This window comes from Ochotona curzoniae, unplaced genomic scaffold (genome assembly GCF_017591425.1).
Source record: "Ochotona curzoniae isolate NIBS_2020 unplaced genomic scaffold, NIBS_Ocur_1.0 contig_3190, whole genome shotgun sequence".
In the NCBI taxonomy this organism is placed as follows: domain Eukaryota; kingdom Metazoa; phylum Chordata; class Mammalia; order Lagomorpha; family Ochotonidae; genus Ochotona; species Ochotona curzoniae.
In genome coordinates this window covers 12,091,826-12,109,049 of record NW_024465751.1, presented here as the reverse complement: position 1 = coordinate 12,109,049, position 17,224 = coordinate 12,091,826, and the positions used below count along the sequence as shown (strand labels likewise).

The window sequence follows — 17,224 nt, the reverse complement described above, 5'->3', positions numbered from 1 at the left end:
TTTCTCTGATCTGAATATGTCACGTGGGTGGAATCAAGTAGCTTAGGATGTTAGGAAGTTTTCAGAGTTTCTCTATGTTGGTATATATTTCAGTATTTTATATCATAGCCAAATGTTATCCTATTGTATGGATATCTGACGTTTTTCAGTTCTATCCATTGGTGGACTTTCTGCTTTGGGGCCAGGGAGAGTAATGTCGTTAGGTATAGGTTTTTCTGATGCTGTGGGTTTTCATCTCTTCTGTGTGTTTATCTGGCAGTTTAGTGGCTGGGTCACATGTAGTATTAAGCTGTGTTTATTCACTGAAGGAACCGTGAGGGTGCTTTCTGAAGTGGCTGTGCCTCTAGCAGTAGATGAGCATGTACTTCCTTTATATTCTTGCCAGTTCTTGTTATATGACTTTTTTAAAATTATGATCAACTTATGGCTACGAAGTGGCATCCTGTAGCTTTGATTTGCAGTTCCTTGATAATTGAAAAGATTGAGGTTTTTCTGTGCTTAATGCAGTTTGTCTATCTTTTTGATCTATTCAGATTATTTGTTTCCCTTTTAGTTTATGACTTGCTTTTTTGTTTTTTTAAAGATTTATTTATTTTTATTGGAAAGGCAGATATACAGAGAAGAGGAGAGACAAAGAGGAAGATCTTCCATCTGATGGTTCACTCCCCAAGTGGCTGCAACAGCTGGAGCTGAGCCAATTCGAAGCCAGGAGCCCAGAGCTTCTTCCCATGTGGGTGCAGGGTCCCAAAGCTTTGGGCCGTCCTCGACTGTTTTTCCAGGCCACAATCAGGGAGCTGGATGGGAAGTGGGGCTGCTGGGATACGAACCAATGACCATATGGGATCCCAGCATGTTCAAGGCTAGGACTTTAACCACTACACCATCGCACCCAGCCCCATGACTTGCTTTTATCTATTTGATTTATAGTGTTATTATTATTGACCTTTCAGTGTTCCTTATATAGTCTGGATGTCTTCCGTTATCAGAGAGATGGTTTGCAAACATTTTCCCCAGTTCTGAGGTGTCTTTCTTACATCTTTGAAGCATAATTGTTTATTTTTAAAGATTTATTTGAAAACTGGAGTGAGGGAGAGAATTAGAGACAGAGAAACAAGTCTTCTATCGCTAGTTCACATCCCAAATAGCTGTAGTGTCTAAGACGAAAGCAGGCTGAAGCTGAGAGCCCAGAACTCCATTCAGGTGCCTCACCAGGATGCCACAGGCCCAACTTCCTGGGTTGCCTTCTGCTGTTGTCCCAGAATTGGGGATGGGGCTTTTGGGATTTGAACTTGTATTCTCATAAGAGATGCCTGTATCATATTAAGGCTGCACTATTTACACCAGTCCTATTTGTTTTCTAAACTTCTGCTTTTAATATAATACTTAAGGATGATCAAATGCAAGAAAATGAAAACTCCTGTTTTCTTACAAAGGCTTAAATATGATTTACTTCGTGCATTTTGCTCTTTAATGTCATTTAGCCTTGTTTTCTGTATGGCATGAGGCAAGAACTGAATCTTAATTTTGCATGTGGTCATCTAATTGTTCCTGCATTGTTCAAAAGACAATCCATTTCTCATTGGGTGAACCTGACATTCTTGTAAAAAAAAAAATCAGTTGACTATGGATCTACCTAAGTAGTGATTTAAAAAACTGTTTTAATAGAAGTATTTCTGTGACTGTACAATGTGAGACCTTAATTAAATAAGAATAGCTTCTCTTTTTATATGGCTTCAACAAATAGTAAAAAGTAGTCCTCTAGGTGCCCATTCTACTAACCCACTGAAGGGCTTTCACCTTGTCACTACATTATTTTCACCACTTTAACTTAACTCTTTCAGTCATTCTTTTTTATTTTCCCTGGTTTTATTGTTTTTCATTTTTCCTTACCGTTTCATTTTACCCCTCCTTTTTTGTTTGGTAGACTTCTGTTTCCTAATGATTATGAAAATATCCAGAGTAAAGAGAAACCAGGCCTTTAAGAGGACCTTTTATAATAAGTTTAGAACCCAGTTTCCCTTGACAACTGTTTGAAAAGACACACAGAGGTTTTCGGTTATTTTTGAATTGAGGTAAGGGTGCTCAGTTTTAATCCTTCCTGTGTAATTTCATGATTATGAAATCACAGTTGCATGTAGCCTTTTAGGATGGCTGCGGCTTTAGAATTCACACTTGGATGTGAATTCTCTCGGATGCTCATTCAAGTTCTGAAAATGACTGTTTAAGGCAAATGAGAACCGATAGGAAATGTGAAAATTACAGCTTAGACTTTGGAGAGTCGGTCTCTTTCTAGAGCATCAAACCAGCACTGAAAAGTTTTGTTTTCCTTTGAGCTATTTTTAAAATAACAAAGAGAAAGGAATCTTATTCTTCAATGACAAATATCATTCTCCATTATTTTGTGTCACTAATTTTCAGTGCATTAGAAGATAATTGTTAAGCACGCAACATATACCTTTTAGTTTTCTAAGAAATAAAGGCATGTAAACAATGGTGTATGTCCTTCTGGGACTCCTGTTTAGCTTTATGTGTAGAAATAGAACATTAAAAATGAAGAGGTTGTGGCTGATGTTGTGGTACATTGGGTTAAGTTGCTGCGTATGATGCTAGCATTCTTTGTGGGTGCCAGTTTGATTCCTGGCCGCTCCGCTTCCCATCCAGTTCCCTGCTTCATGGCCTGGGAAAACAGGGGAAGATGGCCCAGGTCCTTGAATTCTGGTGCCCATAGAGGAGATCCAGGTGAAGTTCCTGACTTCAGCCAGGTTCAGATCTGACTGATGTTGTCATTTGGGGGAAGTGAGCAGTGGATAAAAGGCTCCATTTCTCTCTGTAACCTTTGAAATAAAACCATGGTATTAACTTTAAATTCAAGTAGAATGGGTAGAGATTGAGAGAGAGAATGAATATTTGTATGGATTGCTCCTTAGCTGGATACTTTCATAAAGGCTTAGACTTAATCTGGCCATACACAGAGTCCTGAGGCCTGTGGGCCAGTGTTGCAACTCAATGGATTAAGCCACCACCTGCTATGCTGGCATTCTGAGTCAGAGTGCTCAAGTCCTGGCTGCTTCACTTCTAATCCAGCTCCCTCCTGATGCACTGCGGACGTCAGAGGGTGGGCCAAGAACTCGAACCCCTTCCGCTGATACGGGAGACGCAGATAGGGTCCCAGATTCTGGTTTTGGCTGAGTCCTGCTGTTACCACCATTTGGAGAGTGGGCCAGCTAATAGAATAGAACATCTCTCTCTTTTCCTCCTCCTCCTCCTCCTCTTCTTTGACACACACACACACACACACACATACACACACGCGAGAGAGAGAGAGAGAGAGAGAGAGAGAGAGAGAGAGAGAGAGAGAGAGAGAGAGATAGAGAGAGGGAGAGAGAGAGAGGGAGAGAGAGGGAGAGAGTCTTTCTTTTGCTACCTTAACCCCCAGATGGTTGCAGTGACCAGAGCTGGGCCCGTGCACAGCTAGGAGTTTCTTCTGGGTCTTCCATGTGGGTGCAGGGACCAAGCCCTTGAGTTGCCCTTTGCTGCTTTTCCCATGCCATTAGCAGGAAACTAGATTGAAAGTGGAGCAACTGAGACTCCAACCACCACCTATATGGGATGGTGACACCACAGGTGGCAACTTTATTCGCTGTGCACCCATGCCTGTCCCATCACACAGATTTCCTTGTAGTTCATAGAATTCAGTGTTAAACATGGGAAATTGTTTGAAAGGGTACCTCTGAAAATACAATTTGAAAGACAGAGGGACTCAGATAAAAAGAGATTCAGAGACACAACACTGACTTCTTTCATTGAGTTAGCTCCCAAATTAACACAACAGCAAAAGTTTGGGCAGGCCAACACCAGGAGACAAGAACTCTATCCAGGTGTGTCACGTGAGTGGCAGTGGCCCAAGCACTTGATTTCCATTTGCCTTCTCAGGCATGTTAACAGGAAGCTGGAAACAGAAACGCCAGGAGTCAAATTGATGCTTTGTTGCGACATGCCAGCACTTCAACAGTACCTTAATTTGCTGCTCTACAATGCCAGCCCCTGGGAGATAATTTGTTGTATTGGATGTTAATATCAGCATTTTGCAGGAACTAGGCAGCTAGTTATACCCAAACCTAGCCCTAATTGAACTTCTTTATTGGTAATGTTTTTCTTCCTACAAATGTAGCACTATCTGGGAGAATTTCAGTAACCAACAACTCCCAGAGGCGGCACTTCTCATACTTGATTAGAGTTAGTTTTGCACTTGATCTTAGCCCAAATTCTAAGAAGCAGTTAAGTTTTTAGTTTTTAATATCAAATAAGGATTGTCATGTGTATACAGCTTGATCCTGTGCTTGTAAACATAGTTTATTGTGACATTACACATGAATTTCATTGAATAAAGTGACTGTAAGTTCCAAGATCTCTTTTTGGGCTGATAGCCCAGTGGGCCCTTGTTTTCGCTACTGCACGGCATTCACGTACATTCCAACATCAGATGGGGCCTTCGCAGCTCTTTTGAATTTTCCCCCAATGTCCTGGGAGATCACTATCAGTTTCTTTCTATTCTTGTGCTGGCCCCTCGCTGTGGCAGTTCCTTCGATTGTGCTTCTGTCTTCCCTTTGCATTAGTGTGAGCTGGGAAAGCTGACTCAGATCCAGGAAGGCAGGGAACTGGCTCATAGCACATTCAGAAGCTGCTGAGAGCTTGCAGGAACCATTGTTTTAATGATTAATTGCATGGTGTATGTCATTATGCCATGATTTTAGGCCAGTGTGCAAGACATGTCACACAGAATATTCTGAAACACCTAACATGTTCCAGTGTATCTTATATACTTCTGGTTGCTTATTAAAATGAAATGAATATTCCTGTCTATATAAATACATACTGAATTTTCATTTTTGATACCAAAAAAGGGATTTGCTATTTTCTCGAATGCCTCCATCTATATGATTTTTATATTCATTATCATCATCATAATTGAAATTTTCAGTGTTTATTGTGTGCCAGGCATCATGGATAAAAACCTTTTGTGTATTGCTGCTTTTAAGCTGCACAGAATTCCCCCAGTTATCACCCCAATGTTTACATGGAAGCAGAGACACAGCTCACAAGTATGCAGTTATGATTGGTCTGGCTTTAGAGCCCATGCCTTTAAAACTTCCCTGTAGTCTGAGAAAAGCAAGAGAAGTAAAACAACAAACTACAAATGATCTATACATAGTTTTTGAAAGATTATTTGAAAGGCAGACTATCAAGACAAAGATTGGTCTTCCATCCACTGCTTTCTTCCCCACATCAGTGCAGTAGCCCTTTGGGGAATAACCGCAGCAGGAGCCCAGCACAGAGCTGGGTCTGGAGCAGAACATCTGGATTCAAGCCAGGACTCTGATGCTGGAAGCTGGGGTCAGAAGTGGTGCTTGCATTTGCTTTGCCACAACACAGCATTGACCGATATTGAAGTTACCCTTCTGCTGACTGAAATAGAACAGAAAATTAGCTCTTTTCCAAAAATGTCCCCAAATGTCTCTTCCTGTACCTATGTGTACATGTTGCCTACTCCACAAAGAGGTGACATCCATGTCCACTTCCCGTGGAACCTGACTTGTATCTAGCATTGCCTTAATCAGTGTAATCTAGGACAAATTGCATTTGGTGACTTATGAAACTTGGCAGTAAGTGGGTCTGGTGTAATTGTTTGGTAGTTAACATGAGTACCAAGATAATCCAGCAGGAAAATATTCAACAAATAGTCCTGGGACAATTGGCTAGCTGCCTGTAAAACAGCAAACTTGTGCCTTTGCACTATATAAAAATTAACTCAAAATGGATAAGGCAATTAGATGTAAGAGCTAAGATTACAAAACTCTTAGGAAGAAATGTGGGAAAATGCTTTTTGGCTTGAGCTAGACAGTGGTTTCTTGGATATGATGCCAAAAACCACAAAACTAAAGAGAAAAATAAATTGGACTGTATCAAAGTTTGAAGCTTTTTTGCTACAAGAAGTATCATCAAGACAAAAAGAGGAAAACATGTAGAATGGGAGGAAATATTTGTAAATCATATGTGTGACAACACTTAACATATAAGGAACTCTTAAAATCAAGTAATAAATATAATAGACTGAACATACAAAGAAGTCTTAAAACTGAATTGAAGAACTCATAACCTAGGTTTAAACTGCAACCTTGGTAGCCATTTCCCCAAAGTAGATACACAGGTGGGCAACAAGCATATGAAAACTTGTTCAGTATTATTAATAATAAGAAAAAGGCAAATCCAAATCTCACTGAGATACCATTTCACATGCACTAAGGCTTCCGTCTCAGAAAAAGTCAAGTAAAATGACTTCCTTTGTTTTGCTTGTTTTTTGCTTTTAATTTTTTTTCTTTTTTCTTATTCTTATTTCATGATACATTCCCATAGGCTCTGGAGTTTCTCTTCCCCTATCCCCCACTGATTTCCCCTATGTTATTTCAATAGTATAGTTCTTTATAAACAGCCATAAGTCCATTACTGTGCGCACAGAAAATGGCACATACTCCAGTATCCTATTGTCAAGATAAAATTTAACAGTTTCATTGGGGAGTCCATCTTTGATCTGGAAGTAGAGGTGCATAATACATTATATCCTCATATCTGGATATGGTAGTCTCCATTACACAGTTACTATACATTCCCTTAAATGAAAAGCCACAAAACAAAATCAACAGCAGGAAGAAAAAAAATAAATTTACACCGCCATGAAGCTAAATAACATGCTACTGAATGACTAATGTGTCAATGAAGAAATTAAAAGCAAGAACCTTCTTGAAGCAAATGATACTACTGTATGACCTGTGAATCGGTGAAGAAATTAATGAGAAGAAAGCTGTTTTGAAGAAATGAAAACAAAAACAAAAACATCAAAATCGATGAGATACAGTTTCTATTGATCTTTGTTGGTGAGATGTGTCTCTTGTAGGCAACAGATAGATGGGTTTTGTTTTTAAATCCAGTCCACTAATCTATGACATTTCGTTGATGAGCTAAAGTCATTTACATTCAGTTTTAATATGAATAGGTGGCAATTTGGTCCTGTCATTTAGCAATAGGTTTTTCATGGTTTAGTTTAGTCTTCTGTTGTTGTTTTACTGGGATGTTCTTCACATTTGCCTTTGGGTTTGGTGGGTGATATTCCTTTTCTCTGTCAAGAGAACATCTTTAAGTGTCATTTGTAGGGCAGATCTAGGAGAGGCATATATTTTTAGCTATTCTTTACTTTGGAAACATTTTACTTCCTTTCCAAATACAAAGGGGCGCTTAGCTGGGTACGTTATCCTGGGCCGACAATTTTTTCCTTAGAATCTGGAATATGTTGCTCCATTTTTCTCTGGCCTGTAGAGTTTCTTGTGAGGGGTCAGCTGTGAGTCTGATTGCCATTTCTCTATGTGTCATTTGAATTTTTCACAGGCACATTTAAGCATCTTTAAGTTTGGAGAGAGCTTGATTATCATGTGTCATGGTGAAGATCATTTTTGTTCAACCCAGTTGGGAGTTCTGTGCAATTCAATTCTGTTTCCTAATTCTTTCTCCAGACTAGATTAGGTACAATTTCCTTTATCATTTCATTAAGTACATTTTTAAACCCAGCTTCTTTTTCTGTGCCTTCTGAAACTCCCATAGCTCTTATATTTGGCTTTTAAAAAGTGTGTCTTAATTCTTGAGTATGTTTTTTTAGCTTGACTCAGTTCTACTTCCAGCTTTTTAATTTTTTTCCATATTGTGACTAGAAATATCTTCTACTTCTGAGATTCTTTCTTCTGCCTCATTCACCCCATTAGTGAGACTTTCCACTGAATTTTTAATTGGCTCTATTGCATCCTTCATTTCCAATATTTCAGCTTGATTTTGGTTGTTTTGCTATTTCCTGTGTCACATATTCCATAAATTCCTTGAATTCCTCTATGTGCTTCTCATTGATAAGAAACTTTATAATGAGTTTTCTGAATTCAGTAACCCTCATTTTCTTGATGTCTTCCTCAGTTAATTCTGAGGTTGGCAAAGGCTTTTGCTCCTTTGCAAGGGAGTCTTCAGCAATATTAATTGTGCCTTTGTCTTCTCCTTTGCTCTTGGTCATTCTACTTCTGATTTTCAGATTCTTCTCCTTGGGGCAAGTTTCTAAGCTGTGTCACCCTCAGGTCTACAGTTTGATTTTACTTACTGTAGTTGGTACCCGGCTCTTTGCAGTCACTTGTGCCACTCCCTCCCGCAAGTTTCAGGCCTGGGTTCTTATGTTAGATTTCCACCACAGTCTCTGTAGCCCCAGCTTTTGGCTTACCAGTCTCCACCTCCTATGATCCTGTGCTGTGGTTGTACCGTTGTCTATAAACCTTTCTCCCACTTTGGTGTCTCATCAGGTGTCCTAAATAACTAGGATTTTGGTGGTGCTGATCTTGCTGGAATGTGCTGGTGCTTAGATCTGAGGGCTGCCTGAACCTATTTTGACCCATAGGATGCCAAAGTCAGTGTTATTTTCCCTGTGGGAACGATACAATGCACTGAGCTGGAAGTGAGTTTGCTCTCAGCTGAGCACATGTGCAGCTCACTGTTGTCCTGGCAGTGTCATAGCCTTGGCCACACTGTACAAAATGATGCCTGATGTGCCACTGATGGAGTTCTGGATCTGCTGGCTGTTAGTTCTGGGGATATCCAGACCTATTTTGGTTGAACCTGTAGGATGTCACATCGGTGCAAAGCACTAAAGCAGAAATGAGTTTGCTCCTAGCTTAGTGCATGTGCAGTCCTGTCCCTCCCTACACAACGTGGTGCTCAATGTGGCTCTGGTGGAGTCTGGGCTGTGAAATCCACCCTGTTCTCACACAGTCATTTGGGGATCTAATGGTCTCTCTGCTCTTGGTTGAATCAAACAAATCGGCAGGATGGGCAGTTCTTGGTCGGCGTTCACCTGCTGATCTGATGAACTCCTCTTCCCACCTGTCTGCTGGTGGAGCCCTCGCTGCTGGTGGAGCTCAGATTGCTTCTTGCTGACTGTCACTGGGGTGTAGGTCACTGCAGCACCACACCGTTGCCTCCATTGATTTCCAGGGTCTGTCAGTCTCCAGCTGCCCCTCTTCTGCCAGCCTTTCCTCTCATATTTCATGGAATGTGCCCTCTCTGCTTCACCCTGGCTAATGATTCTCCATTTGTTTAAACATGTCCTCACTCTATTCCATCTTGATTCACCTAAAAATGACTTCTGACTAAAATGTGGAAAGATCAGAATCTTCATACTTATTTTAACAGGAGGATCATAAAACAGCAAAGGCACTTTGGAAACTAGTCAGATAACTCCTCAAAAGTTTAAGTAGTAGCACCATATGAACTAACAGTTCCATTTTTTTGTGTGTATATGGAAGAACAATGAAAACATATGCCTATAAAAAGACTTGTCATATGAGTGGTCATGTTGACCAAAGATGGAAAGACTGAAATGTTCATGACCTTGATGAATAGATAAGCAAAACTGTGGTATGTCTATTCAATGCCATATTATTTGGCCATAAAGTGGTTAAATGGAATACTGATACACACAATAGATGGTTACAACATGGATGAACCTTGAAAGCACTGTTCTGGAAGAGGCTGATCATATTAAATTACATATTTGCTTTTTATTTTAAGAAAAAAATCCTATAAAAATTTTAATTCTTGTTGGAAAGGCAGATTTTTAGAGAGAAGGAGAGAGACAGAGAGAAAAGATCTTTCTTCCACTGGTTCACTCCCCAAATGGCTGCTATGAGTGGAGCTGAGCCAGCCAATCCAAAGCCAGGAGTCCGAAGTCTATTCTGGGTCTCTAATGCAGGTTCAGTGTCCCAAGGCTTTGTGCCATCCTCTGCGTCTTCCCTCGGTCACAAGTAGGGAAGCTGGATGGGAAGCAGAGCAGTTGGGACATGAACCAGTGCCCATATGGGATGGCAGCATTTGCAGAGGAAGGATTAGCTGGTGGAGCTATGCACTGGCCCCTAGACTGCATATCATATAAGCACATTGATGTGCAGTGTCCACAGTAGTCTTGTTCATACATAAAGCACATTTGTTAGCGTTTGCCTGGGTTGGATAAATGAGCAAGTGGGAAGTGGCTAAGAGTTCCCCCCTGGGTGGAATATAGTCTTCTAGCTTGGATTGTGAAGACAGTTGCATAAGTTACCCATATCTGATTTTTACAAATTCGAATTAGATCTTTGCGTTTTTTACTTATTTGTATTTATTTTAATTTCTCAGTCATGTTTAACAGATTCAGTATGATTTGTAGATAACATCCCAAGAACGTAGTGATAATCCCTTTCTCCCTGAAAACCACTAATATAGACGTTAAATGTGTGACATCTGGATTATATTTGAATAAAGATGGAAGAGTAGGAGGAAAGGAAAATGGAGAACGAGGAAGAAGTGGTTCTGGATGCATCTATTTCTTCTTGTGTGAGATCCAGGTTATCTTGCTGGCGAGAGAGGCTGTTGTGAGGAACAGTCTTAAGGGGGATGGTATCTGCCTACCATCTACAGCACTTGTGTGAGTGACTTCAAGCTAAACTCCAGGGCAACACATAGAATACTAAGATAGAATTAAATGGTAATTAATTTAAGCCATTGTATCTGAGGGTAGTTTGTTACAAGAGATAATTCGATTGTGTAATAAGTCAGACACTTACTTTAACATTGTCACTATATATTATTACGAAAATCCCAAGAAAGGCTTGGATTTAAAAAGGGGAACCTGTATAGCGACATCAGTTGATTATAATGGGAAATGCAATAAGGAAGAGTTGAGCTGATGGGCCTGCTTTAAACAGCATGTTGAACCAAGCCAGGAGGGCCATCCAGTCTCATGTCTTTCCTGTTGGCAGAAGCAGTAAACCAGTTTTCCAGAGGCCGCCAGCTCCTTAGTGCTAGGCTGGCTGGTTAAGTTTCTGGTTACAAGAAATGTTACACTTTAGTCCCATGCACTTTGGGTCTTTTCCACTCCCTAGAAGGAAAATTGTGCAGCTGGCTGAGGCAGGGGGATGACAGCTGGAGCTAGAGGGGACTGTTCTAGTGGCACAGGGCCTTAAGCTGCCACTTGAGATAGCATCCCAGCGACAGCTTGTGTCCTGGCTGTTCTTACAACCCAGGTCCCCGGCGATGTGCAAGAAGGAAGATTATAACTCAAGTGTTTGGGTTCCTGCCACTCACGGGGGAGACCAAGGACTCCTGGCTTGAGCTTAACCCGGACCTCCCAGCTGTTGCAGCCGTTTGGGGACTGAACAAGCAGATGGAAGATCTCTCTGTCTTGGCCTCTCTCCTTGTCATTCTGCCTTTCAAATAAATGATACATTTTTAAAAAGAAAATGAAGGCTAAAGGCTAGGGACCTACGTCTGTATTTCAAATAGAGAGTATTAATAATGTAAAACAATCAGTTCACCTGTGCCTACACCAGATCATCCTGTGGTTATCTGTTTTAATAAATGGCTACTTGAAAAATAATGTATTTCATGCGAAACAGATAAATGAATTTATTTATTTAACCACTGCTTTTTGAAAGGTAGTGTTCTAGGAAACAACTCTGAAACCACATAGTTAGGGATTCTGAAATGACAAAAGGTTATAGTTGGGTGAGCCGATGCTTCTCTTTGGTCTCTGGGAAAGACCTTGTGTGGAGTACATGGCCCAGGTTTGTGGAATTCGATGTTTCTTAGAGACAATAGTGTCTAAAGCCAGAAAACTGAGGAAACTAGATTTTCCTTTCTTTTCATGGCAAAATGCCTTATTGAGGGCCCAAAGGAGATGGTTTTCCTTAGGTGGGTTTGCCCACAGGTCTTCCCATTCTCTGTTCTAGATCCTATCACCCCTGATCGACCTCACTATGACGCTAGTCTCTGCAGTTTATTTCCAGGAACTGCCAACATTCATCATTTCCTTAGTAGTCTCTAAGCTATGTAATTTGTTGAGTATGTGTTTGCAGATGGTTATGTATTTTTTTGTAATTGTTTAGAACTATAAGGTGTCTTGCTTACCTCTTCCTGCAAAAGCAAGAACAATCATGTCAAGCCTTAATAGTTTAAGGCAGGGAAGGATGTATTATTTCTGCTGGTCCTGTGGGGTTATGGAGGTGTTGCTTGGCTGGTTTTATCTGTGTTCATTTATGTGTGTTCATTTATGTAGAAGGTACGGCATGGCCTCACTCAGTCACCTAGGATTCGGTGTTGATATCTGGACACTGTGGTTGTCCCCCTTTGTGGGCCCTTCCCCTCTAGGAGGTGAGACCTGCTCTCTGATGTGGTGATCTCAGGTTGGCATTGCAATTTGTGGAAGCAGGGAGTTGCAAGACCTTTCAAACTCTGGTATTAGAAGCTACATAATGTCACTTCTGCTGCATCCTGGTGGTCCCAACAAGTCATGAATAAGCCCAAATTCAAGGGAAGATGAATTACAATCAACCTCTGCATGGAATGAGGTGGCATCCCATTGGAAAGAGGCATAAGCAGAAACAATGTAGCCATCTTTCCACTTGTCATTGCCTGTGATGCCAGCTTTATTCATGTCATTGTACATGTCTGTTCATTTTTTGCCAAGGGCTGGGTATTATTATGTGTAGTAGAATTCTTATTGCCTCATGGTTTTTCCTAAGAAACAGTGTGGGGGCAATTATCCCAGGGGAAAGATCTAAACATGAAGTTTTCAAATGAGTTCTGTTACATGCCAAATGAGGATATTTTAAATACGTCATTGTATGTTAATAGCATTTATAACCACTCTGAGTGCAAAAGAAGATTTTTAGGGGTCATTTTGTAGCACAGTAGGTTCAGTCGGGATGCTGGTTTGAGTCCCAGCTCTGAACTAGTGTACCTGGGAAGGCAGCAGGTGATGGACTAAATGTTTGTCCATTACCAGGGTGGAGTTCCTGGTTCCTGGATTCAGCCTGGGCCAGTCTTGGAAATTGTGTTCATCTGGGGGGGGGGGGAGTGTACTGATAGAGGATTCCTCTGTCTTTCCTTCTGCTGCTGATGCTCTTTCAAATAAATAATTTTTTTTTGAAAAGCAGGCACTTATATACTTAGAAATTTTCTGCCTTTTTTTTTTCCTCCAGAAAGTTTCTGGTGATCATTACAATACAGGGAGTAGGACTGATATTCTCTTCCTATTTAATATGAGTTTGGGGGCACTGAAGTAGTGAGAAATTACATAACTAGTTTATGGCAGAGCTTTGGTTGAATCTCACATCTCTAGCTTTATAATTCTGTGCCTCTTCCCTTGGCTTTCAAATAGTATTATTTAGACAGTTCTAAAAAAAGTGGAAGGAACTTAAGGACTTCATGTGCATCAGTTCATATCTATCAGACACAAATTCAGCATGTAGGGGTAGTGATTAGTTAAATGTTATAACACAGCATATATATATATACACACACACATATACATATATATTATTTTTGAATGCTAAAATTGTTTAACTGAAGCTGGGGTATGATTCTCACAGCAGCTGGTGAAGGTACCATTACATTATTGGAAAAAAACAACAACTCATGGCTACTGATTGGTCCATTGGAGACACACTTAAATCTAATTCCTCCTCACATGTTCTTTCTCCAGTGGAGTTGAGCTTTAATTCTCAAAGTGCTGGAGGTGAACAGCATGTTGTATGATGTTTCAGGTACTTCCAGTAGCTAGCAATTGCTGGGATAAGCCAGACTGAAGCCAGGAGCCGGGCACTACATCTGGTGCCAGGATGACACCACATGAGTGTCAGGGATCCAAGTCCTTAAGCTATCCATGCTGTATCCCAAGGTGTGCATTAGCAAGAAATTGAGCTGGAACTCGAACATGGGATGCAGGAGTCCCAAGCAGAGTCTCAAGCATTGCATCCAGTATCCTCCCCAATATTATCCACATCTGAAGCAGAGACCCCTGTATAAAAATATGTTCTAGCAGCATAGGACATCTGCATATGCCTGACAACTTTACTTGACTTTACCGTGAAGTCCATGGTGTGAGATTTGAAATGACCTGTTATCCTTTTGTACAAGGTTGTAATATTTTTCTATTCCCCTCTGTTCCTCCCAGGTTGATGAGCCCGGAAAATACACTGCTGCAGCCCAGGGAAGAGGAGGGGGTCAAGTATGAACGCACCTTCATGGCGTCTGAATTCCTGGACTGGCTGGTTCAGGAAGGTGAAGCTACAACAAGAAAAGAGGCAGAGCAGCTCTGCCACCGGCTCATGGAGCATGGCATCATACAGCATGGTGAGTGTGTTATTCAGTCTTTGCTGCAGTAGCAAACAGCCCTCTTCCCTCACCTTGTGGTTTACAGCAACAAGCACTTATTTTTCACTCATGAGTCTGTGAGTCAGTTGTGCTTGTGCGTAGACTCCAGTTAACTTTTGCCAATCTAGAGGTCAAATTCAAATCCTGTGAAACCAAGGCTAACGGAGCCTCCACTATCTCAGGTGTGTTGTTTCTGCAGCTAGCTGATGTAGCTGAAGTAGCCAGGCAGATTCTTGTAGTGCCTGTAAAAGCTCCTAGTCAGATGTGATATTAACATCACAACTCCATGTCCAGCTGGCTCACATGGTTGGTTAAGTACAACATGCATGGATTTAGGAAATCAATGTCTGCCACAAAATTGATTGTAAGAGGAGAATGGAAATAGACTAAACCAAATGAGCAACCACAATGAAGTGTTTATCAAATGGACAATCATAAAAGCTTCACCTTCTTTTTAGGACAGAATTATAATGTTACAATATAATGTTAGTTGAGAACTGTTACGAGTTACCTGTTGCTATGTAACACATTATCCTAAAATGTAATGTAGGACAAGCCATCCCAAAATTTCATGGTATAAAGCAACAGCCAATAATTTTTAATCTCACCATTTTCTGTGGGTCAGGAATTTGCACAAGGCCTAGCCAGGCAGCTCTGTTTTTGGGTGTCGTGAGGTGCAGTCAACATCTGGGCTGTACTCATCTGAAGACTTGAGAATGGAGCCATCGCCTCCACACTGGCTCACTTGTTCTCATGATATGGCAGTCTGACTTCCAACAGAGGAAGTGATCTAAGAGATTAAGACACAAACCAATGGAGGGTGTGGTGGCATAGCAAGCTAATCCTGTGCCTGTGGCACTGGTCTCCCATATGGGCTGATGCCAGTTATGTTCTAGTTGCTCCACTTCTGATCCAGCTCCCTATTAACGGCCTGGGAAAGTTATCAGGAGTTGGCCCAAGTCCTTGGTCTTCTGCACCCACATAGAAGAACTGGTGGAAAAAACCAAAAATCAGCTCCAAGTGGATCAAGGACCTAAATCTACACCAGAAACTATCAAATTATTAGAGGAAAACAAAAAACATAGGAAGCACTCTCCAAGATGTAGGAATAGAGAAGGTGAAAGGCACAGGCAGTCAAAGCCAGAATGAACAAATGGGACTGCACCGTACTAAAAAGCTTCTGTAAAGCAGTCACTAAGGGAAGAAGCAACCAGCAGAATGGGAGAGAATCTTTGCACACTACACAACAGAGAGAGGACTAATATTCAGCATTCACAAAGAGCTTCAGAAACTCAGCAAGTGCAAAGAAACAACCCTGTGAAGGGGTCAGCAAAGGAAATGAACAGACATTTTTCAATAGAACAAATTCAGATGGTTAATAGAAAAAAGAATGCTCAGGCTCCCTACTTGTCAGGGAAATACAAACTTCAGATGGAAACATGTTATAAAGCTAAAGGATCATTTTCAGCATTTAAGAGTCATTTAAAAACTTAAATAAACCAGACCAGACTTTAGTTACTCTAAGTATGGCCTCAGGCCACACAGTAGCTCCTAGGAATCTGGTAGAAATAATACAGACTTTCTGATCCTACACAAGTCTTGCTGATTTTTATCTGCCTTTTAATATTGTCCCCAACTAGAGGCCTGTGTGATGGCTCAACTGCTTATTCCTCCGGCTGCAAGCACCAGCATCCCATATTCATGTCCCAGCTGCTCTACTTCCAATACAGCTCCCTGCTTGTGGCCTGGGATGACAGTGAAGGATGGCCCAATGCCTTGGGACTCTACACTACATGTGAAACCTGGAAAAGGCTCCAGTCATGTGGTCATTTCAGAAGTGAACCAATGGATGGAAGATCTGTCTCTCCTTCTCTGTAAATCTCTTTCCAATAAAACAAATCTATTTTTAAAGATCCCAACTGCTGCAAACATTCAGGTTTGAGAGGCACTGGAGTAAATTTAACAGAATAAATTTCTAGAGTAAAAATATCAGAATATTTCTTTGTCTCTTTTTGAAAGACAAAGTTGCAGAGAGAGAGAGAGACAGAGGAAGAAGGAAAGGGAGCATGCTTGGATCTGCTGGCTCACTCCCCAAATGGCTGTAATGGCCAGACGTGGGCTGGTCTGAAACCAGGAGCCAGGAGCTTCTATGTCACACACTGATTTGCTGGGGCCCAAGTGTTGGGATCATCCTCCACTGTTTCTTCCAGGCATATTAGTGGGCAGCTGGCTTGGCATTGGAGCAGGTGGTACTCCACCTGGTGCCCATATGGGATGCTTGTGCTGCAGGTAGTGGTTCTACCTGCTATGTTACAATACCAGTCCATAAGCATATTTCATGTAGTAATGGTAACACTTCGGAAAACTTTCATTTCAGTTAGAGTTAAATAAAATATGTGGATATTTATTAGAATATATGTGTGTGTGTTTTATTGGGTGAATGTGTTTATGTAATATTTGTGTTTTTATTGGGTTGCAACCTAAAATTATTCGTTATTGTATGTTGGGATCAAATATCTTGAAACCTGTTAATCTTAATGCATTGTTTGGGATGGCACTCAGTGTATCTCTGTGCTTTTCCTGTGTGATACTAACATAGCTGAATTCAAACTGTCTGTTGCTGACCTAATGTCTAGTACTGGGCCATGTTCATTGAGGAGGGGAAAATGCATAGGAAAGCATATTGCCAGTGAGGTTGCTGACCTTAAATATCTTATAGTGGTATTAGGATTATAAGGTGCACATAGGAGTGATTCAGAAGTAGCAGAACTTCATTCATTTGTTGGTTTTGCTTTGTTGCCTTTATTAATTCATCAAACTTTTCCATCCTTATGAAGTAAGGCTTTTGAAGTTTATTTCAATCTGGTAAGAACACTTAATATGAAGTCTAGCCTCCTAGTAGATTTTACGTGCACAATACAGTATTGTTAACTGTAAGGCAGATAGGATTAAATAA

General features: G+C 40.9%; 1 protein-coding gene across 5 annotated transcripts in view; it reads left to right on the top strand.

Moving 5' to 3' along the window:
- The window catches only part of DEPTOR (DEP domain containing MTOR interacting protein), a 160,933-nt gene that overhangs the window by 57,338 nt on the left and 86,371 nt on the right, over positions 1 to 17,224 (top strand). For all 5 annotated transcript variants that reach the window (XM_040979370.1, XM_040979373.1, XM_040979369.1 and 2 more), the window contains one exon: positions 14,069 to 14,247. In XM_040979370.1, coding sequence (XP_040835304.1) covers positions 14,069 to 14,247 — 179 coding nt within the window. The remainder of the gene's footprint in view (positions 1 to 14,068; positions 14,248 to 17,224) is intronic.